This window comes from Aptenodytes forsteri, unplaced genomic scaffold (genome assembly GCF_000699145.1).
Source record: "Aptenodytes forsteri isolate BGI_AS27 unplaced genomic scaffold, ASM69914v1 Scaffold97, whole genome shotgun sequence".
In the NCBI taxonomy this organism is placed as follows: domain Eukaryota; kingdom Metazoa; phylum Chordata; class Aves; order Sphenisciformes; family Spheniscidae; genus Aptenodytes; species Aptenodytes forsteri.
Genome location: NW_008795036.1, coordinates 257,425 through 280,585, shown reverse-complemented (window position 1 = coordinate 280,585; position 23,161 = coordinate 257,425). Strand labels below are relative to the sequence as shown.

At 38.1% G+C, this 23,161-nt stretch overlaps 1 protein-coding gene across 1 annotated transcript in view; it reads right to left on the bottom strand.

Annotated features, from left to right (window-relative positions):
- CTNNAL1 (catenin alpha like 1) overlaps positions 1-23,161 on the bottom strand; it is a 40,170-nt gene that overhangs the window by 14,825 nt on the left and 2,184 nt on the right. The window contains exons 3-10 of the mRNA XM_019471354.1: positions 16,909-17,096; positions 12,510-12,629; positions 10,213-10,302; positions 9,729-9,899; positions 8,500-8,700; positions 5,482-5,568; positions 1,817-1,975; positions 97-189 (exon numbers count right to left, since the gene is read on the bottom strand). Of these exons, the coding sequence (XP_019326899.1) occupies positions 97-189; positions 1,817-1,975; positions 5,482-5,568; positions 8,500-8,700; positions 9,729-9,899; positions 10,213-10,302; positions 12,510-12,629; positions 16,909-17,096 (1,109 nt within the window). The remainder of the gene's footprint in view (positions 1-96; positions 190-1,816; positions 1,976-5,481; positions 5,569-8,499; positions 8,701-9,728; positions 9,900-10,212; positions 10,303-12,509; positions 12,630-16,908; positions 17,097-23,161) is intronic.

Below are 23,161 nucleotides of genomic sequence, written 5' to 3'. Positions count from 1 at the left end.
CTTTGAACCGCTCAACATTAGGTCTCCAAAAATTCATACAAGTAATTTTTATTGATTTATATCCAGTAGAAGTGGCCAGATAAAAGCTAAGCATACCTGTGGGCCAGTGACCTGAAAGGTATCTTCTGCATGTATGCAAGTAATCTCGAGGGGCTCAGTTCCAGAAACATGCCTCAATAAGCGACACATCTAAATATTTTTAATAAATTTAAAAGAATGATAAAAAAATACACTTTCATTAGTAGTGAGAAAAGGTACACATGCACAAGACACACATGCACAAACACAAAGTTATTGATAGTCCTTTCAGAAACTTATTGGGGACCGCACAGCTGGGTGTTTCTCAGGGAGCATTTACAATAAAAACAGGGCTAAATTGTGACTTGGAACATGTAGGAAAATCACCAAGAGAAAGAAAAGTCTTAATAAACAAACAAAAATAAAACAACAACAATTTCACATATGACTGAATAAACCTGAAAGTAATCAGACACCTAAGGAACTTGGAAAAATTGTAGCATAAATGACTTCACCAAAACAGGCTTATTCAGCAATTAGCAACCATGTGGAAAATTTAGGCTTTCATCAGCCAGGGGACTGAATTATCTTTGAGCAAATCAGCGTCAAATTGATTTAGAGAAGAAATACTGCTTCTTTTCACAGTAAGCAAAATGTAGTTGTCTTTTTTTTTTTAATAAGATTAAGAGTGTACTTTGGGCTGAGAAGGAACATCAACGTTTTCAGATCAAAAGAATTTATAAGACAGACACAGCACATATGAAACTAACTGCACTGTTAGTTTCTGCACCATCATCAGAAATGCTGTAAGGCCTCACATACAAACACTATTTAACCTCATGGTTATGCCTGGAAAAAAGTCAATGTCTCACTGGAACACTAATTAGTCACAGAAAAATGGAACATTACAGCTGAAATTAAAAATCCACAACGTTGATTTGCCAGTCCCAGAAGTTGAAGGGTGTTACTTCTGCATATTCACACTTCTGGGATGAATCCTCAAGTCCCTTATGACATCAGAATTTTTTAGAAATTGATGAGTATTAGATGCCATGCAAGTATAGCTGCTGGCATCACCATGGTCCAGACCAAAGTGATGTATCTTTGTACGTCTCCTACTGGTACGGTTACTTCTGGTTGTCTGTCAGACGCAAGAGCAACAAGGTACACGTGGCAGACATCCTCTCCACAGGCACTCCTAAGAGCCATGATCTCTCAGTAGCCTTCGAAGTCCTATTTGTTCACATGTGTGAATACTACCATACGAAACCATGAATGTATTAGTACATGAAACATACACACTGCTTTTCATGAAGGAGAAAAGATTTTCAGTGGCCCTCTTGACTGACAAAAACTACAAAAGCTCTTCAAAACCGTCAAGTTCACTGCATTAAGAGACTTAACCTTACATTCCCAGCATTCTTAAAATGTGTCTTTGGATTCAGCTGTTGCTGGATGGCTACTGCTTGAAAGAAAAAGGCTATCATCTCTACTTGGATCTAGAAACCTATTTTTTAAAGAATATTTTAGCCCCAATATATACATACAGATTGAGTCTAGATCCAGGAGGAGAATTGGGTATGGCTGGAAATCCCTTCTACAACAACTGTTTGCCACAGTATCACCTCTGGCTCAGACCCTACCAAGAACAATACAAAATTCAACAGTATACTAGGAAAATAAAATAAAATAAAAATTACAAAAACACAGACCAAAGTCTTCCTAAAGAATAGATTAAGACAAATCCAGCCACTCATTTTCTAAGTGCCTTATAAAATGAAAGCAGCCATGAACTCACCTCAACAAGTTGTTCTTTCTGCTCTGATAGCTTGCAAGTATATTCTGCTACAGCTTCAAGATTTCCTTCTACTCCTGTGATTTTTAATGCTTTGAGAACCATATGATCTGTATGGTATTTTAGCAGATCTGCTGCCAAAGATGTTGCTGCACTGTGGACCTTGAGTAGGATTAAAAGAAGAAGGAGAGATAAACCTTGGAAGGAAAAAAAAAATCATCCAGTACCAAGTCAAATAAACTTAAGAGACAGATTGATTTTTCCAAAAAGCAAAAAATGTCCTGCCATGAAAGCTCATATACAGCCTGCATACTGTCTGGGGCTTTAATTCTTCAATTATTCAAAGTACAAAGATAAAAATCCACTGCACTCCAAAAAACCCCCCACAACCAAATATGGAGAGAAACAAAAGAGCAGCTGGGTAAAATGAGGACATGAAGCAATCAAGCTTCTGCTTTCTGATGATGTTACAGCTGGGGAAAAAAAAAAAAAAAAAACACAGGCACATGAATTTGTGGGGCACCAAGTTCAGCACAAGCATGGCACAATGGCCACCCTACTTCTCGTGAAGAACACACATTAAACTGTGTGAATCACACTGAAGCCACACAGCATCTGAGTTTATAATATATTAGAAATTAAGTTCCTATGAATAAATTGAATTCTCAGTGATGCAAAGAAAAGCTTGAATATAATCAGCTTGTGACACAGCCTTAGAAAAGTAAAAAGCACCTTTTCTGCAAGGAGACTGAAGCCAGAGATGGGTCTTGGAGAAGTCTCAAACACTCTCCCTACACTCCCTAACAAGCAAGGAGAAGCTTCCTCTTGAAACACATTCCTAAATCCAGGCACACTTTCAGACCCATGGATCTGCTGAAATTGTGCTGTGAAGGACTCCGCTTGACAACAGCTATCAGTGACAGCTGCTGCTAGTTCTAGTGACTAGTCATAGTAGGTTTACCTATGCCCTGTAATCAGCCCCATTTTAAAAACATAGGTAAAAACAAAATAGCAACCTCTTTAGAAATAGCAGAGCATTCTTATGCTCGTAAGACTGTTATGAGTCTTGTAATATTACACTCACTTTGCTGGACTGCGCTGAAATATACAACAAACTTGGCTGTTCAAGAAGAAAGTTATTTTTCGAGTTCTTACAAATTCAACGAGCTTGAATTTGTGACACTGGTGGGCCTTGACTCTGTAGAGAAGAGGATGTTTACTAGAAGGATATGTTGGGTTTTTTACTCCACTGGACTCTACCTATTTTACCCCCTTCCCCGGCAGTACTTCCTGTGCAGTCCAGAATTAAGGTGTTTTGGGTTTTTTTCCTTTTTTTTTTTTTTTTAATTTCATGCAAGAAACTTGAATTGTTGCCTCAAAACCTGCTGCGACTTTTTTAGAAGGGGGAAAAGAAAAGCTATGACAACCTGTTATAAACTATTTATACAGTGTTGCTCGCATGCTATTAAAAATTAGCACAAACCACTAATCTCAGAAATGAAGTCAGCTCTGAAGAAAGGATATCTGCAAGGCTTGTAACGTTAGAGTAGGAACTGACAATTCTCATTAATACATAGGCTACATAGAGATTACCCTTTGATTAGAGATTCTTTTCATCCTGATCTAAAAATGAAATTGACTTCTACTTAATGCTGTTTTTGATCATTAGCAGGAAAATCACCCCAAGGAAGGAACACACCTTTTGTTTCTTCCACAGATGAAGACAGAGACGGGAAAGAACTACTTCTAACAAGGCTGTCTTGTGTTCTCAGCCACCCAGGCTCTCAAAAACATTTTAATTAGGGTCACAATACTTAAATTTCACCAACAGAGAACCTGGTTGCTGACTGATACACTGCAGCACCCGAAGTCAGACTGACAGGACAGTCCTCCTCAGCCATGTACAGAAGCATGGCTACTTCGGGATCGATCCAATCACTACATAGAGAACAAGGAAAATGACATAATACTCTAAATTTACTTCTACAAGTAGCACAAATCCTGTGCATTTTAAAGAAACTGTTACTAAGCAAGCTTTCATACTCTACAGGTCACCAAAGCAAGTCATACAGAACTTAGGATTTGTTAGTTTAGAAATCCGCACCCACTCAATTTGCTCCACAATTTCTAAAACAGCGTGCTACATCACAGGGCACAGGTAACCCACTATTTTGTATTTTATGCCACCTCTGTTACCTGGTTTACAGAAGGCAATTTTCTATTATCGTCACCTGACAAAATTCTTTAACTTAAGTGTGGTAAATGTGTGGTCTTTGTTGCATGACATTTTCATAAATAGAAACCTGTAGGCAGGACAATATGATAAGATTTACATTTATGGAGCTGCAAGAAAATACAAGATATTAATGATTTCTTCCACATACTATATTCCAGCCACCTTTGGCTTTATGATCTGTGCAATTACATAGCCGCATACTATTTTGACTGGGAACCCTTCCTCCTCATTCAGCACATGGGAGCGATGTTACCCAAAAAGGATGATTTTACAGTTAAAGCAGCTGAATGTCACTCTGGAAAAGCTCAGCTACTGAATTCCTACATAATGGTGACCAAAGGAAAAACTATTACTCAAAGTGCATAAATTATGCGTCCTCCATTTTCTGGGAGCCCAACACACGGCCTGACAGCAGAAGCGCAAAGCACTTAACTGCAACTGAAATTGATTCAAAGCACTGTTTACATCTTCAGGACAGATGCAGGAATTATAATCAGGAAGACGAAATTTCTCATTTTGCCTCTATTAAAAAATACGCAGCATGATTTTTTGAGCAGTCGAGGTTTTCCAGTTACAGCAGCTGAGAGCTCAGCCTAAGCAAGTTCACCATACTTCTCTAACATCTTTGCACTGCTCTGAGGTATTGAAACCCTCACTGTCCTTAGTCTTCCTTTCTCCATCTGTTTAAAGGAACAATAATATGAAGCAGTTGAAAAGATATCCGAATGCTTTGCAAATATTTTGGAAGCTGCCAAGAAACCAGTAATTCTGTATTTGGCTCAAATCTGTGGAACAGACAAGGCAGCAATGCTATCCGTTAATCGTGGGAGGAAGGACCCTGATCCGCAAGTGCAGTCCGTCCCATGTACCAAATGAGGCAGCTATCTCCTATGTGTATGTAAGTTGACACCCAGCATGCTTGCATTTAGGAAAAGAATGATTTACAACAGGCACATACACAGCTGCCAACTGTCTAGAAAAATACCAGAGTATAAGGCACTGTCATAACACATTTCTGCTATAGAAATCAATAGAACAGGTTAAGTACAAACAGCAAATGTAATTTATTCATTTAAGCACACACTGCAAGAAAAAGTATTTAAAACAGTGATGCATGTATCCCCAAGGAAAGTTTAGCCTTTACATTTAAAGTAATGATTATATACATAGTACTTACTTCCAAACACTTTTTTTTTAATTGTTGTCAGAGTTAGCAAAGAGCCTATGTATCCAACAGATTTCTGATCAATTCTAAGGATGGACACAGACGATGACTGCATACTAGCTCCCTGATGTAATTCTGATTTAGCTACTCTTGTCTATAAATAGATACTAGCCTTTTTGGGTACAGGATCCTATTTTACAACGTCACATACAACAAGTAAGAAATTAAAGCTTTTATTCAGTTTATGCTTGCTTAAACTAGACTTACCTCTCTTTTAAGTTCGTTCATGCACTGGCATGTTTTTAAAATGGCTACTTCCAAGTCTTCCATGAGATCCTTTGTCTTCTGGTTTTGCTACAAGCCAAAGAAAGCAACCGACAAAACATTACACAAAAAATTACAGAAAAAACCAGCAAATCCCACCTTCACATCATATGTCATTACTTCAAGTTGCTTTAGAAGACAGCCTTTTCTTTCTAGATGTAGTTTTCATTTGCACATCCCGCGCATATTCTACTTGAAAAATTCTTTTATAGAAACATTTATTACCAAATCAAATCTAAAAATAATAGTGATGCAAGCTAATTGACTGTTTCTGTTCAACAGGAATTTATTTCTAAAACTCACTGAGCTTTTTTTCAGGAAAAGTGTTTCCTTAAGCTTTACAACTTCCAAAAATCTTTTGCCTAAACATCCTAAAGTAGAGCAACAAGTTTAAAGCATTTTTTTCTTTTTCTTTTTAAATATAAACACCCTTTTAAAATAAAGTGATACCTAAAATATTGTACCAAATGTTCTATACTGAATTACAAAAAGGTTACTTAAAGCATCCTTGTAAGACATTAGATCATTGTCTAATTTAAACAAGTACAGTAGCTAACTACATTTTGTTGAGGTAGCTTCAAGACAGAGCTCCGACTTCTGCAAATAGCACCTACCTATGGAACAACCCAAATGTCAAGAGACATACACTGGGAAAAGGGTTAAGTGGCAGTGCTTTTGCATTCTCCTCTGAAATATGTTGGAAACAATTACCCTAGGCAGGAACATTAACATGGCCATAGCTGCAAAAAATTAGCCCCTCAAAGTCTAAATTAACATAAAACACACAAAATGTGTGTAGGTATAGACACGCACACCCTCCATTTTATTTAACGGAAAAAAAACCCACCCAAGCCAATATGACCATTTTCTCAGGTATTCTTCTCTGTTCTAAGTCTCAAAGCTACCTGTCCCTCAAATTTAATGCTTTCCTTGTGTAAAAGTCTTCAAATTTAATGCTTTCCTTTTGTAAAAGTGTAACATCACAAAATTACTTTTAATACAAGGAGCATGTTTTATACTCACTAGAGTGTCCTTTTTATTTCTTTGACTTACTTAATGTGCACATTTGCTACTTTTCTATGTGCAACTTTTTTTTTTTTTTTTTTTTTTTTTTTTTTAAAACACAAGTGAAGAATTGTCTAGCCAAAATAAGGTTACAGGAAAACCTAAAACAGGACAGTAGCTTGCGATCTTATGAGCTCGAACATACACAGGAAAGATTTCAGGAACATTTAAAATTCAATCAACAGCATTAGATTATCTGTTGTGCTCTGGCTAGTTTTCATTAATGTACAGTAATACAAAAAAGAGCAGATCAGTGATGTCAGTCTAATTTAGACTTGACCTAGGTTACAAGACAATTCTGTTTTAAAATACACTCTTCACTGAAGACTCACAGTTACTCTGCTTGCTAAAAGGAAGTATGGTGAGTGGAAAGGGAAATAAGTGGGCACTTTAAGAGCTCTACATATCCCCCAGTTCATGTATCCCCAAGGCATGAATTTTTTTTTTTTTTTTTTTAAATCAACAATCCCACTTGAATTACATTAAGTCTCTCAGAAAATATTCACCCTCCGATGAAGCTGCTGAGCTGAAACTAAAAAGCCACCTCAGTGAGCTGATGCTATTTTATCTGCTTACTGCGTCTTCAGTCACAGCTAGGCTGGGTTATTTATTAATGAAAGTACTTAATGCATAAGCACACGTGCACGCCCAAGTATTTTCACGGATCATATATATGCATAGTCTGGTACTAGGCTCTCATTTCTATCACTTGAAACGTAGCATGTAAATTATTTAGAGGTGATCATTTTCCACCAGGAACAGAGCTTAGAAATACCCAAGTGTACTGGTTTGGGCTGGGACAGAATTAATTTTCTTCATAGTATCTGGTACGGTGCTGTTTCGGATTTGTGATAAAAACTGTGTTGATAACACGAGGATGTGTTAGCTATGGCTGAGCAGTGCTTACACAGCTGCCTACCAGGGTTAACCACCAACACCAAGCAAAGCACAGTTTTAGTTTCTTATAGTTATGGGATTCTATGCAATTAATATTCTATATGTGTTGTCTTTGTAATAACAAGTCTGTATTATCAATAAGATTTATATGCTCTTCAAACTGCACTACTGCATTAAGAACACCTGACTGCAGCATCTGATTCAAAGAGGAGAAAAGGAATAAAAATGCTTTCTCCCAAGTAATACACTCAGTTAAGTAAGTATCCCATACTAATGCACATCTGCCATATTTCAGAGTGTTGATAAGATTTTGCGCTATACGTTTCCCCAGGAACAAGACTGAAAGCAAGTCAGCATCAGAAACAGAAACTGCATTTTCCATCTCTGCTTTTCCTCCCCCTTTTGCATGTATCTTCTATCATCTTCAAGGAACAAGATAAGACAGATGACAGAAGGAGGCTTAATGTGCTTCTCTAAAAAGGAAAACTACCATCATTTAAATCTTGTGAAAAGGACAAACAAAAATTGCCTGTCATACTCTCTCTTTCCTCTCTCCTCTCTCCACAAGATTAAAAAAAACAGTCAATTTTTTAGAGTATTTCCCTGTTCAATAGTTTAAGTGTTTTCAATATTCTGTTGAAAACAAGAAACAGAAACTGTGGTCACTGCCATGGGATCAAGACAATTGAAGTCTCTGAACTACACAACCAAAAGACCTAACTGTTTAAGACTGTGCAATGATACTTCCATTCACTTAGTCTACCGCCACTAGTAGCCTAATTCAGTCATCAAAGAATCAATGAAGCAATACCACTGGGGCAGGAGGAGGACAGAACATACTGAAGCTGCAGAAGCACAGAACAAACTCTGGCTTCCTTGATCAGCTCTCACTGTGAGGAATACACACAGTTCTCTCTTCCTAGACCAGAAGAAACACTGCATTAAAAATTTCTTTCCAAAGTAGAGGTGAAAAGATTTACTTTGCTAAAAAGCTCTTACAGCTTGCATCCACACTGAAACCAGCTGCTCTAGTTCCATTTTAGCCTGTTTAGACAGCTCCAAAATGTGTTCTCTGTGCTCATGACTGGTATAGGCAGAGTCTGTGAAGTCCTCCGTATGTTCCAGGATAACTTCCAGCATTGTCGAAAGGTTCTCTTTTGAGAGAAAATAAAGATTCTCACGAAGACCCTCCACCTTATTCTGAAAAAGAAGCATATCAATTCCTTGAGAATTTATGTGGTTATACAGTTGTGATGCAAATGCAGAAAGCAGATGCATCTTTTTACATTTTATTTTTCTCCTCAGTGACTTTTTTTATTATTCACTTATTTTCAAAGTAATCCAACAATTTCCTTGTATCCAGACCTCCAGTTTAGGGTTTGAGATACTTTTTTTTCTAATGTACTAATACCATCAGCAAATTACCGGCCACTTATCAGAAGTAACAGCAAATACATTACTGTTCTAGTGCTGTCAATAAAAAGTTTTTAAGTTCAGTAAGTTTCAGAAATTGTGTATTCAGATTTTGTTTGATCTTTCCACATCCATATCATCTACTTTGAGTATTTTTCTAAAAATTTACATTTAGCAAATTGAATACTTTGGGGCACTTCACAAAAATTTCAACCAAATTCTAAAGGGGGGGGGATAAATAAATAAAAATAATTATAAAATCAAAGTGACAGACTCCAAAAAAATAAGACATGGTTGTTCATTAACTGTTCTTAACTGACTATGAAATTTAGAAAAGCCTTTATCAGGAAAAATCGACTGAGCTACAAGATACAATTTCAATTCATAGCATTTCCTTTGAATGACAGTTTGCTCTTTTAAATGTTTGGATGAATATTTTTGTGTGAAGTTTTAAAAATACTACCAATTACAAAGCAAGAATTCTTCAGCAACAACTATTTTAACAAAGTTCTGATCAGTATCCTGATACTTAAGTTTATTCAACGTCAATGCATTGTCTCAACAAAACATTAAGAGTTCTGAATGCATTCTGATTCAGGAGGAGATGGCAAGTATCAGAAGGTGTGTTTTGGCAACGATAATGAAATTATAATCACCTCATGTCAGATCCTCTAACAGTTTGGGACAGTTATTTAAGTTAACACTGCTGAAAAGATGCAGTTCCACTGTTTGGAATTTAATTTTTTTTTCCTCCCAAATTCTAGTTTTGAGGTAGTTTATTAGGCTGTAGAAAACAACACTATTTCTACTCTTACCTTGAATTCTTTGATGCCAGAATATATGCTGATGGGGGCCATTTCATTTTCTCCATTTGGTCTAGAGTCAGTTACAATTTCTATTACCTGTTCCAAAGCTAGTCTCATCCGATGAAAAACTCCGTCTTTGTTTATACGAGCAGATTCACAGTCTGGATGCCTCAGACAAGTCTTTTTAAAGAAAGCAAAGTAAGTATTATGAAAGAGTACACATGCAGTATAGCAAAATGAATGCTTCCTGCTAAGGCACGTCTAAAGAATGTGTTAGAATATGGTACATTCTTTCTGTTAAACTGCTATTGTGTTAAGCAGAATTCATACCGTTACTCAGAATATAAAGATTTTCCTCTACTCATTCTTCACTCCTACACCTTTCTTTAGCATGAAGTTTAAAGTGGGGCTGAGAAAGAAGAGTCAGCTATCCTGCCAGATGCCGTACTCTGTGATTTATGCAAGTTGTGTAAGGGCGCGCATACTCACTCACCTTTGAAGCAGTTAGAAGCATCATGGTGCACTTCTCAAGAACAGCCCTGGATGCTGCCATTCTAGCCTTTTTCTTCTCATCCTTCAAATCCTAAACACCAAAAGAAAAAATGACCTGAATATTACAAGTATCTAAAATGTTAACTGCTTGTGAGACTGGAAAAAGGAAACTCTCTTGCAGATGAATGGGTTGTGAGAAAGCTTCTTTATGTCTGACAACTGCTATTTTCAGCCTAACTCATGATCTAGAACTTGCTTTTCAGACAGATTTTAATTTATGCATTTATTCTTGGCTCTATTCAACTCAGATCTCAAAGAAGGAAGACCTCAGAGATACAGAGCATGTTATGTAAACTGTCACTAATTTTGCTATCTTTATCATATAGCATTATTCATAAAACAGAAAAATGAGGGAAAAAGAATAGCTGACTAAAAAATATTTTCTGAAATGGGGGGAGGGTAAGGCAGAAACAGAGAACACCAGCTTTTCATTGTACTGCAGTGAAGGAAATGCAAAATACATCTTTTGTCTACTTGAGTGTTATATTTAGTACATACCAGTAATAAAGAAAGTTTTAACAGGCTAAAAAAGCAGTTCCTCTGTAGAAAGGCATTGAGTACAGAAACTTTTCAAGAACCCTCCAGGGAGAGGGATATGCCTACCACCAGAAAAGTTCATCAAAAGGGAAGAATTTAGAGTCCAAATTGGGATGGGGCTGGGAGGGAGGGAAGAGGGCAAGACATGAATCCCTTGACATCTAAGAGGGTCTAACAAGAGGAAGAACTTACAAAGCTACAACTAAGATCTTCTCAATGCTCACAAAGATAGCCAAGTGCTATTTGAGTGTTAAACAGGCAACTGGAAATGGGACCAGCTGAAAAGGTAACAGTTTACAGTATGGAATTAATCCTAATTTACCCTAGATTAGCAAAACACCCCAGATAAATAACAGCAGCAGTCTGTTTTGACATTTTAATAAAAATTTTATTTAGCAACTACAGAAAATCTTGAAGATCAAAATCACCACATTTAAAAAAATCCCAACCAAACAGCTCATTTCTGAAATTCTAACATTACATCTGATAAATCTGACCACACTCAAGAGTTTCTGGCATACTTATTATAATTATACTAAGGAAAAATACTTTGAGGGACGTTTCCTCCCAATAAAACTAACAATGCCACATAGCAGCCTACACACTGTAACATGAGCATATCAAGAAAGTCCTGACAGAATTTAAAAAGCAGTAATGAAACACTCTTTCCAAAAGAGTCAAGTAGGCAAGGAGGGGAGAGCCAAAGACCAGGTAACACTGAAAACCAAAAATAGTTGAAAAGACTATCACTTACTAGTAACGCACCTTTCTCTTTTCAAGGAAGAACTGCTATGAATATTTCAGGGAAAAATAAAGAGAGTTCATTTCCAAGCAGGTATTTCCTTTAATTATATGTAGCTTTTCCAGAACTGATTCTTTGATACTGAGCATGTACTTATCAGTCTCAGAACACATCAACAGTAAAAGAAGATGCATGAGGTTGGCCAATTGTTTATACAAATTGAATTCTGAATTTTGCTGGATATTAGGCACTCTGTATATCTATATCAGACCCTGGTTCAGTTCTGAATGGAGGATTTGATTGCCAAGGGGAAGCAACTAGAGCTCACAGCGGAAGTCTTAAGTCTCAGCAAACCTTTTATTTACATGGAAGTAGCAGCGAAAAGCTTCCTGCATGAATGAAAGGCTTTCAAAGAGTAGCTGCATGCGAGAAGTAAAAAACCATTACCCTAACATAAGAAGGTTTTGACCTAAACTTAGAAAAATATTCCAGAATAATAATAAAAAAAACAAAGAAGCAAATGCTTTATTAGGATCTAAAGATTTCCTGTTTGGAGTTTTCTAAAATAATTACTCTGCTTTCAAATCCCTTCACTATGTGCAAACATCAAATGTTTCTGTCAAGTAACAACAGACAAATTCTCTACCGGAGTAGTAAGCCAGAAAAGTTACAGCCAAAAGGCAGTGATTGAAGCCAAAGGGCATCTCAAATAACATGCACCCAGGCTTCTGGAAGATACGCAGAGCAAACAACGCAGTGATATTTCTCAGGCAGAGTTTTAAAATCAAAAGATGTCCTTTGGGTGGAGCAAGGAGAAGAAGTTAGGTTTCAGAGATAGGACACCAGCAATTGTTTTGTTTTGTAATAGTTAATCATCCCAGAAGAATCCAAATCTTCCAGTGAATCAGATTAAAATGATACCTTACAACATCTCTCTCAGCCTTTTTATTAATACTTACATTTTGCCGATCTCCAGTTAAATGGGCAAACTCTACCATTTCATTTCCAAACTGGCTGAATATTTGTACAAACTCCTGGAAACTACTGACTTTTTCTAGTTGTTCCATTGTTGCAAGAACCTGCAAGATAAGGGAAAATACTGTAGATTATCAAGATGCTAGACAGAAAACATTATTACTAAACTAGGAATATTATTTGCAGACACTTCTAAATCGTGTTGTTTAAAATGTATATATTTTGTCACTATTTAAGCATTAATAACAACTGGAAATCAAGTCTAAATAAATAATCATGCTTCATTCAAAATGAGTCATTTATTGTCAACCCTCAAAAAACATTTTCCTCACTCTTCCCAGTAACAAGAGTAACAGTATTACAGGATTCAGTTTCCAGATTTAGGAAAAATGTTACTGTCATATTAAATTTAAAAACACAAGTACTTGAAATTAATATACAGATGATATCCCTATGTTGTAACTTTCAATTTCAGAGTTCAATTTCAGATGCATAACTTTCGAAGTCTAAAACCACAGTTGCACAGTCAGACAGGTTTTTTTTAATGGCTGTGTGGGTTTAAAAAAAAAAAAAAAAAAGGGCAACAGCATTCCACAAAAGAAAACAAAAAAAGTTAGAAGTGAGTTAATATATATGTTTATACTTTCCATAACAACTTACTCGGACTCTAAAGATTTTTATTAGCTCTATATAAAACAAAGAACTAAATGAACCCAAGTTGTATCAAGCTCTGACTCAAGATACATAAAATCATGCAAAATCAGCATTTTTTAAAACATTCAGCAAAAAATAGCATATAGCTTATAAATTACTGAAGCTATCCTGCTGAAGTCACTACAATATAGTTTATAACGAGATTAACATTAGGGTTTTTCAGGTTAGAGGTATAGTTGCTAATCCCAAAGCGATCTTTCAAATCCACTAAATGTCTTCAGAAGGGAAGACAGTCAAAGCAGATCTTTATTGCGTTTCAGACTGGAGATAAGATACCGCATGAAAATTTAACAAACTGTACTTGAAGAGGAGAATCTTCAACTTATTTTTCCTTTCCTATGCCAAAACTAACTTCCCCCCCACCTAAAAAAGCAGTCTACGTACCTGATTATGACAAACTACCCCTTCTCTGGAATCCAGACAAACCCTCCTAGAAGCACCTGTTCTTTTGTAATAGAGCAGCTGCTCAATCTCATCATTATAATCTATGTAAAGCAAATGTTCCACTAAATCCTGTGAGTACTGTGGAACTGACCGCTTTATCATGCAATATTAGACTGCAGTGTCTGTCTGAGCATCTTACGTTATGCAGCCAGTTCCACAAAGGCTGCAGAAACAGGAACTTTCGTGATGCAGGTGTTGATGCATAAGCAAGGCTGGGGTATAAAGAACTTGGAAGGAAGCTGCACAAAGATGAAGATGTGAAAATAGCAGTACGAGAGTGGAAGAAGCAGAGAACCACAGGACTGGGAAAGTGAGGATGTAGAAAAGTGAATGTGGAGAAAGGAGAAAACATGCAAGTTAAGGTCCAACTTTCTCTTCTAAGAATGGGTAAAAAAATAATAGTAACTATGCTCAATCATTCTTGGTTTAAGCAAGTATAGCACTTTATGAGTATAGTCTTGGTTGCAAGCAACCCTGTTACAGTTACCCTAGAGCAAGTGTTTCTGTCATGGCAAATCTCTCGTCAAATAAAAATTTCAGTGAAAGCACACGCATTTCCATTATAGGTAACAATTCCAGACATTCCAGGCAGAGCTGACATTGCAAGAAACTACATACAGGGAGAAACCGTATAGACAGCTCTAAATTTGTCTAAAGCTTATTCAAGAAGCTGTTAAAATGCAAAATACCTGTGATGTCTTCATAATTTTTCATTTTAAGCTTTCTTCAACATGAAACAGATAGTAATTAAAATGTACATTTTTAAATACAAGGTTAAAAATATGTATCAAAAAAAGCCTTTACATTCCTATTAATATCTAAATTAGAACTTCGAATTACACAGCTACTGCTGCACTATGAACGTTGCCTTTCAGATGGTGGTTGTAGGCTGACATCACTTCAGGGCACATCCATATTGTGATCCAATCCGCACAGTGCAGCAACACCTCCACTGTCTGTCACTTCCCTATTCATTGTTCTGGCACTCCTAACCTGACTGATGACAGTAAGCGGAGCAAGACTTTAAGTTCACTGATGAACTGACTAAGTCTGATGGACAGTGACACAAATTTTGTAATGTAGGAAAGATGTGGGCAGGGACTTTGGAAATGCACACAATCTAAGAACACAGGGATGGTATATACGGTGCAGAGGATGCAGAAGCAGGAACAGGATCGTTGGGATCATCAACCAGAGGTCGGGTTCTGGAGCAGATCACCATTCCAGAAGATCTCAATCACTTCATCAGTCTATGAGATTGGACGTCCAACCACTAAGCTGTTTTTCTGTCTTTTGCCCTTGGCTGACTTAACTACTCTTGATTCATATGAGGAAGGTGATGATGACAATGAAAATGAAGGCATTCAGAAAGAGGCAGCAAGAAAACTGTCACTAAGAGTTTAACATTGGGCATTCAGTCTCTAAGATGAAAATGCAGCTGAGATCTTCTGGAACAGTGACCCACTCCAAGAAGCCAGGATCTGCTCCCGTTGGCCGTACTGATGATCCTGTTCCTGCTTTTCCATCCTCTACGCCATATTATACTACACTGTCTCTGAGTATTTGTGTGCACTTCTTAAATCCCTGCCCACATCATCCCTCTACCACAATATTTCTTACAGGAAGAACTGCTTTGCTATCCATCATACCAGTGTCTGACACACTTTTCAGGAGTGTACTCTATAAATATCAGCGTATGCCTGTATAAGACACCATCATTTATTTAATTTGGTCCTAGAGATGTGAATTGCTCTGCTGGTACCATAAACAGAAGCAGACATTCTCAAACACATGTAGGCTATGCATAGAAAGGAGAATGCAGTAAAACCCAAAAGACCACAAAGACTAGGGTGACTATGGCAATCAGTCAGACACACTTACTCTGGAATAGGAGACTTCATTTTAAATACCTTCAAAATTAAATCTTGCACCTATGCTTGCTGTATTCATATCACTGTATATATGACAATAGTTTCCTATATATTTAAGACTATCATAAACCATGCCCTGCTGCTGAAAGGATGTATCCTTCCTTGTCCCTTCATGATACAATCACTTGCACAGTTGCTTTGTAGCTTAAATTTGTGTTAACACCAGCCACTTTTGGAAAGGTAAATTAATTCAGATCACTGCACGGCTGCAGATGACGGCAGAAGAAAAGCTCACAGAAGGCAGCAAAAGGTATTAAATGCACCATTCTGGTCTCCAGTGCAAGAAAAGACCAAAGCTGCAAGTAACTTCAGCAAATTAATATTGATAAAACTGCTGCCACCTTCACCAACCACTAGGAGAAGAAAAGAGCACTAAGACAGCAAATCAGTGCTGCTAAGTCTAAAGTCAGACTGAAGCAGGTACTACCGTAGTTTTTGAATCCTGGACTCAACTAAGTGTCTTGGATCTAGAAGCTGAAAAATAGAGACCAGCATGTCTGGAAAGCAAACTGGGACAAAGGAAAAGAGAGAGCATGAGGAGTCAAAAGAGGAAGGAAGGGCTCTGCTCTGGATTAGGAGTTGAAAATTAATGGAAAACCCCAGGCCCTATCAGGCTCTCATTCTTCAGAGATGAGGTTTTTATATTTTTGTTTTAGCACATCGGGGGGGGGGGAAGAAAGAATATCCTACAGGCAAGACAGTGCAGTACATGAAATAGATTACATTTGAGGTTAAATGGGCCTTCATACATTATTTAATCAACTAAGTAGTTTCAAGCTAAGTTTCAAGACATAAGTTAAACTGCACAAAAAACTTTTAATCTGTAAACCTCACTTCATTAGCACAGACTTTTATCAGCATTCCTCACAGGTTTTTGCCTTAGACACATTCATAATGTTCTCCTTGTCTTGATCCTGACAGTACAAACATCCTGCCCTTAGCAAGTAGAAGCTTTTATTGGCCATTTTACTGACAGACACACTTTCCACCTCGCAGCAAACAAAGTTAAATAAGCAGTAACACAGCGTCTTCTCCAGCAATTCTCTAAGTCAATAGAGCAATACTGGTCACATAAAATGTAGAAAGTTACTGAAAATTGTTATTTTATCCCTCCTGACTAACAGCCATCCCCTTTCAGATATCTGGTAGGTGAACATTTGCAAGACATTCATTTTTACCTCTTTATTTTGCACTTCCTCTAGAGATACAATGAAAAGACCACTTCATTTACCACCACTCTCTTGCATTGACTGCAGGTATCAGTTAAACAAAACAAAAAAGAAGCTACAAATACCTTGTTTCTGGAAGTTATAATTTGCTTAATAACAATTCTGTCTGCTAACACCAGCACCTTTGTGACAGAAGAAAGCAACAACCTTGCAGCTTTTACTACACCCGTTTTGTCTGTAAAGATTGTTATGTGGCTATCAGATTCTGGATGATCCAAGCTTGCCACGTCCGTCAGCTGTGCGATTGTTTCACCTAGAGGGAAAAAAGAAATAATTAACATTTCATACTTACAAAAAAGATACTGGGCCATTAAGCATTCTTAACTTTTACCTTTGAGGGATAAAACTACAATTTCAGAGCTACCTACAACTCTTTTATTTCACTTCACTTCCTTCTACTGACTGTTGGTGGCACCCTCTCCATATTTAAATTTCGACTATTATTCAGTACTGCTTCATTCTTCCACCTGTAACATACACTAATTTTCTTACAGTAGTCTACAGATATTTGAGGTGGAGGGGGTGGAGCTGGGGAGTGCGGAGGGAGAAAACATTCATGGGAGATATTTTTCCAGTTCTAATAGCAAAAGTCAAATCAGTGTTGACACTTGCAGCATCAACTCAGTGAAGGAGTGGGATGCAGCAAGGAAGGAAGAACTACAAATTCCCCTCCACTTTCCAAATTTCAGTTAGTATTCCCATAATTTATGGATTTCCTATTCCTGTAGAAGTCTTCAGGCATGAAGAATAAAGAGATTCCAAACAGTAGCTTTATAACTTATAGGACTGAAGCATTATAGTGAGACTACTGCACTTTATGTTCAAAGGAGGGCCACCAAACAGTATGTTGTCAGAGATAGGAGAGAAAAAAAGGCAGAGAAGCACTGATTTTCAATTCATAAGCATCTTTTTATTCAACCAGCATTTAATATGATAATAGTTAAATAGTTAAATTTGACCAATTTTATTTTTTATGCGGTTAAAAATTCTACAATCTAATGCAGCCAATGGATCTCCTTGTCTGACAAAAATCACAGGCCCCTATCCAATTAAATCTTCTGGAGTACCCTAGATAATAGTGCAATAGAGGAAAGGCATAGAACAGTCTCCTATTCCACAACCACAGAAGGACTGCTGGGAGACTGAACTCAGGCAAGCTCTGAGACATGTTTTTTGTTAGCATGCAAGACAAGATGATCATCCACAACTAACCTGCAGATCATCCTTGAAGATAAAATCTAGGACATTTGATCGAGTCCCCTATGACTCATCTTCAAAACCTCAACTAAGGTAATTCACCTAAGCAGACGAAATACTCCAAAAGCATGATAAAGCCAGAGGTCCCATATGAAGAACCTGAGGGTGCATTATTAGTCTGGAAATACCACACACAAACACTATGGAACAAGGAAGGCCTGACAGTCCTTCAAACCACAGAGCTCCATGCTTCATAGTGTTTATGTACAGACTTCTCTCCTCTGACAATTGTAATCCCTTGAGCTCCTAAATTGCCTGAATAGGTTCCTTGCACTATGGCAAGGAACTTCCAGTACTTTTGCTAGGACCAGGCCAGGTCATAAAAGTCATGCTACAAATAATCAGAGGGTCTCTCGAGGATAAGTATGCAAATATGATAAACAGAGTACACTCTGAGATGGTGAGTTCCACAGCTGAAGGTCCTGAAAATTAATAGAAGCAAGAAGAATTATAAAAGTACGGCTATTATCCAAACAGTGAGGGCAGCCAGATACACTAACAGTGAAGCTGTAGGACAAGTCTCCAGTCAGGCGAGGAGATCATTTAACAGCAAAACAGATTGTCCATTGCCTTCTCCAAAGTCAAATTCATTTCAGTTCAGGTCAACGTCTAGTTAGAACTGTTCAACTTTGTCAGCAGATTAAACCCAATCTCTTCCTTTGACCTCAAAATATATGTGACAACATAAAATGCTGTAGAAACACACAGACAACAATTAAAATAGACGTAAAGTGCTTTTGGTAACCAAGGAAGGATGCACAACATCATTATCCCATTTCTTACGCTGTGGGATTCACCTTCTTGAAGATGAATTATCAAGTCATAGGTGAAGCATCTAGTCATAGAAAGAGTAATCAGAGAACATAGAAAGAGCTGCAACATCTACCTGTCAAAAGCTCCACAGCCCTAGAAAATTGAGACTTCTGACAACAGAACAAAGGCTTCCTTCTCTGCCTGCAGATCTGCAGCTACAGGAACAGGAATGGTGCCCTGGGAGTAAGCTATGAGGAGCAAGACCTGTTAGGGTAAAAAGACTGAGCTAGGGACTATTTAAGCCAGCTGGGCATACACAAGTCCATGGGACGCATCTGAGAGTGTCAAAGGAACAGTTCGGTGTCACTGTAATTTTGCTATCACATCTGAAAGACTGTGACAATTGGGACAGATTTCCAATGATAGAAAGGCAACTCGCACACCTATCTTCAAGAAGGGTAACAAGAAAAATTCAGGCAATTATGGGCTATTCAGCCTCACGTCAGTCTCCAGGAATATTATTAAAATCATCTTGGAAGCCATTACCACATGAAGCAGAAAAAGGCAATCGGGAAGAGCCAGCACAGACCTGCAAGGGTGAACAGTCCCTTACTGACCTGAATGCCTTCTATGATGAGATGACACCGTCTCTAGAAAAGGAAGTAATGGATTCTGTCTCAACTTTAGCAAGGCCTCCGACATGATCTCCCATCGTGTCCTTATAATTAAATCATGAGATATGGACTGGATAAGCGAACAATGAAGTGGGTAGAAAATGGACCTGACTGTTGGGCTTGGGGATGGTGATAAGTGGTACAAAGCCCAACAGGCAGTCAATTACCAGTGGTGTCCCTCAGGGACTGATACAAGGCATCAAAACTGTTCCCTGGATGATGGGCTAGCACATTCAGAAGTATGTGAACAGTACCAAACTGCGAGAGTGTCTGATATGCTGGAGGGCAGGGCTGCTAGACAGAGGGACAGGCCGGAAAGATGATCTGACGGGAAGTTTGTGAAGTCCAACAAAGGCAATAATACCAAGTCCTGCATCTGGGCCAGGATAACGCCACACAACAGTACAGGCTGGGATCACCTGTCTACAGAACCTTTGCGGGGAAAGGTTCTGGTGGACAAAGAGTTGAACAGGGGTCAGCAATGATGGCCAGCTGCACACTGGGCTGTTAGTAGGGGTGTAACCAGCAGGCTGCAGATATTATTCTTCCCTTCTGTTTGGCACTTGTGAGACAACGTCTGGAGCATCATGGCCAGTTCTGGGCTCCCCAGTACAAGGGAAAACGCTGACATAGTAGAGCATGCGACATAAGGGGAGAGGTTGAAGGAAGCGGGTTTGTTCCATCTCAAGAAGAGAAGGCCAATGGCAGAGTTTTCTGCGGTCTACAACTACCTACCTAACAGGCAGGTATGGAGAAGACAGAAACAGACTGCTCCCAGAGGTGCACGGTGATGGGACAAAAAGCAATGGACAAGATATAAGAAAATACTTTTGCCACTGTGAGGGTGGTCAAACACTGTAAGAGGTGTACAAGAAGTTGTACGGTCTCCATTCTTGAAGTTAAATGTCCCTTCCAACCTAAGTTATTCTGTGATTCTATTTATCCATTTTAAATTGTTGGTTTTCAACCTTCTTAATTTAGTCCTTCTCTGTACTAAAAGACAAGGCAAAACCAGGAGAGAGCTATTTATTGCTTCCATTTTACTCCATGTCTTCCTTTAGGGCTCTGTAGTCAACTGCCAGAGGGTACTGAAAATGTTATGACACTAGCTCATTTTTGACATGTGTTTTCTCTTTTAAATTAACCAGTCTTGCCTAGTTTTGGAGAAAAAAAAAAAAGTCACAGATGGGCATCTAAAAATGTGCTTCTTTGAGTTACATTCCACTACTATACTGTCACTGTAAACACTGACACGGTGCAAGACTAATGTTAGGCAAAATCTGCTACATGACCCTCTGCAGTGTTTTATGATTCTATTTTGAGTCAATCAAATTACAAGGTTTATTACAGGGAAATAGTCATAACAAGTCTGAAACACTTCAGATCACTGATTATACCCTTCACAAGAGACAGATACAACATCTGCCATCCTTCAAAGCCTCTGCAGGATATGCAATTGATTTAAAGACTCCCTACTTTTCTTAGCAACTGAGACGCTTAATGTTCTAAATGCTTTAGTGTTGAAATCTATCTTCTACGCCTAACAAAGTGTGCCTTTAATTTTTGAGGCACAATCTACTTTATCGGCTAAAAAGAAGTATGAACAGCTCTACAACACCCTCTGTCCTAAACGGCAAGGGCTTTCTGCTGCCCATGCCATCAGAACATGGGATTCTTTTATACAAGTCAATATTCTTGGCTATAATTGGCCAGGAGATTTTATTGGCTTGCTTGGGAACACCAAAGTTGTTCAAAATGGCACTTCAGCAACTGTGTTCAGAAACTGAATTCAGAGGACAGTCATCTGCACAAAGGACTGTCTTACCTTGTCCAACACTTAACAGTCCACAGAGGTAATACTGGCACAAAAAAACACCAAACAAAAAAGCAGCAGCAAACATGTTTGATATACTGAATTTCCCATGTAAGTCTTCAGTTAGATCTCGAATGGATAGCTCAGAGAGAATAACTGACCCATGCCAAGGTAAATGTGAGGCTTGGCAGAAAAGTAAACAGCCTGTACCTTCACTCCTCTAAACTGAGGCACATCACTGCGTAACAGGAAATAAAAATTACAATGTAGAAAAGTATAACCATTTGGTGAGAGGAAATACTGCAGACTATTTTTAGATTCTGAGCTCCTCCTGGATACACTGATAGGAAGAAAAAGCACTTGGCCATAGCATAACTGCCAAGTCAAGAAATAGAAATTCAGACTGCACTGCTCTTCTAGCAGCTGAGATTATCGACGTAAACTTTGGCAATTTTGGCTTGTCAGCATTTTACTTGGATCTCTGAAGAGAAAACACATGCTTCACATAACAAATGGAATGTTTTCAAATTAGGACATTTCTGTTTGCAGCCAAGTTTACTGGAGCGACTATGAATTTTCAGTCTGAAGTTTATCTAGAATAGTCCTTCAAATCACAAAAACAATCATTCATCACCAGCATGTTTCTAGACGTTACAGCTCATTGTTGAGGGATTTTCAGAGGATTTCTTACAGTACCATGCCCAATTTCTAACCTTTTTTTTTTTTTAATCACAAAAATAGTATGAACTGCATCCCCACAGTTTGAGGCCAGCACAGTGATTCAGCAAGAAATACACCAGCTAAAAGAGCAAAAGGCAAGTTTCTCAGGCTTCTGAGGTTATTTAAAAGATAAAAACCAAACACCCACCCACAAGTCCACTGTTTAACTTAACAGTTCAATTTTAAGTACGGTAACCCATGTCTTGGAGTAGAGCACTACTCCTTTCTGCAGTCACCACGACATTAGTGTTGAAGGGTCATTTATTTGCCTCACATCCGGAAGGTCAAGATTGTCTCCCTGAAGCCACAGTAAGCAAAAAGTCTGTCACACCTGTAGGTACTTCCACCTGCTTAAACAGGAAAAGCTTCAAGTAGAATTTCCCATGATCCGAAGGTATTTGAAAGAAAAAACAAAAACCCACCACCACTAACAACAAAAGGGACATTCTTCTAGATGTCATCTTCTTGAAGGCTGCACTGCAGACGTAAGAATATGCATTTACTAAGAGCCACTGAAATATCATGCAAGGAATAGTACTTAATATCTAGGAAAGTAGTTTGTAGCATGACACTGACATTCTCTTACAGTATCAGAGAATGTAACCCACTATTCACCTATACAGAGGCTTCTGGGGGGATGAGGGTGACAGCAGGCAACTCAATCAATTATCCATACTTCACATTCAATCCACACACACAGCAAGTTTGCAACAAAAGCTGAATCCAGCAAAAAGGCAAGTACGATATGATTTTCATTCTACTGAGGGGAGTCATCAGATGACTGAGGGGAGTCATCTTACTGAGTCCTGATGAAATGTGGGTTGACACCGACCTTCATTCAGACATTCAGATTTAGAACGCAGTGACCTCAATAGCATAACACTCAAATTACTTTGAATACTCCACTGTTTTAGCTTGGGAACAATAAACTCTGAAGTTGTATTCTCAACACTCTGCTCTTTGTCTGTAGTAACATCATAAAACAAAGAGCAGTCAGGTAATTCCTTGTGGCAAAAGATCCTATAAAAATCAAAGCCAACACACAATTCCATTCCCTGTTCATAAGATGACAGCAATTTAAGTAAGTGACAAAAATCAGGT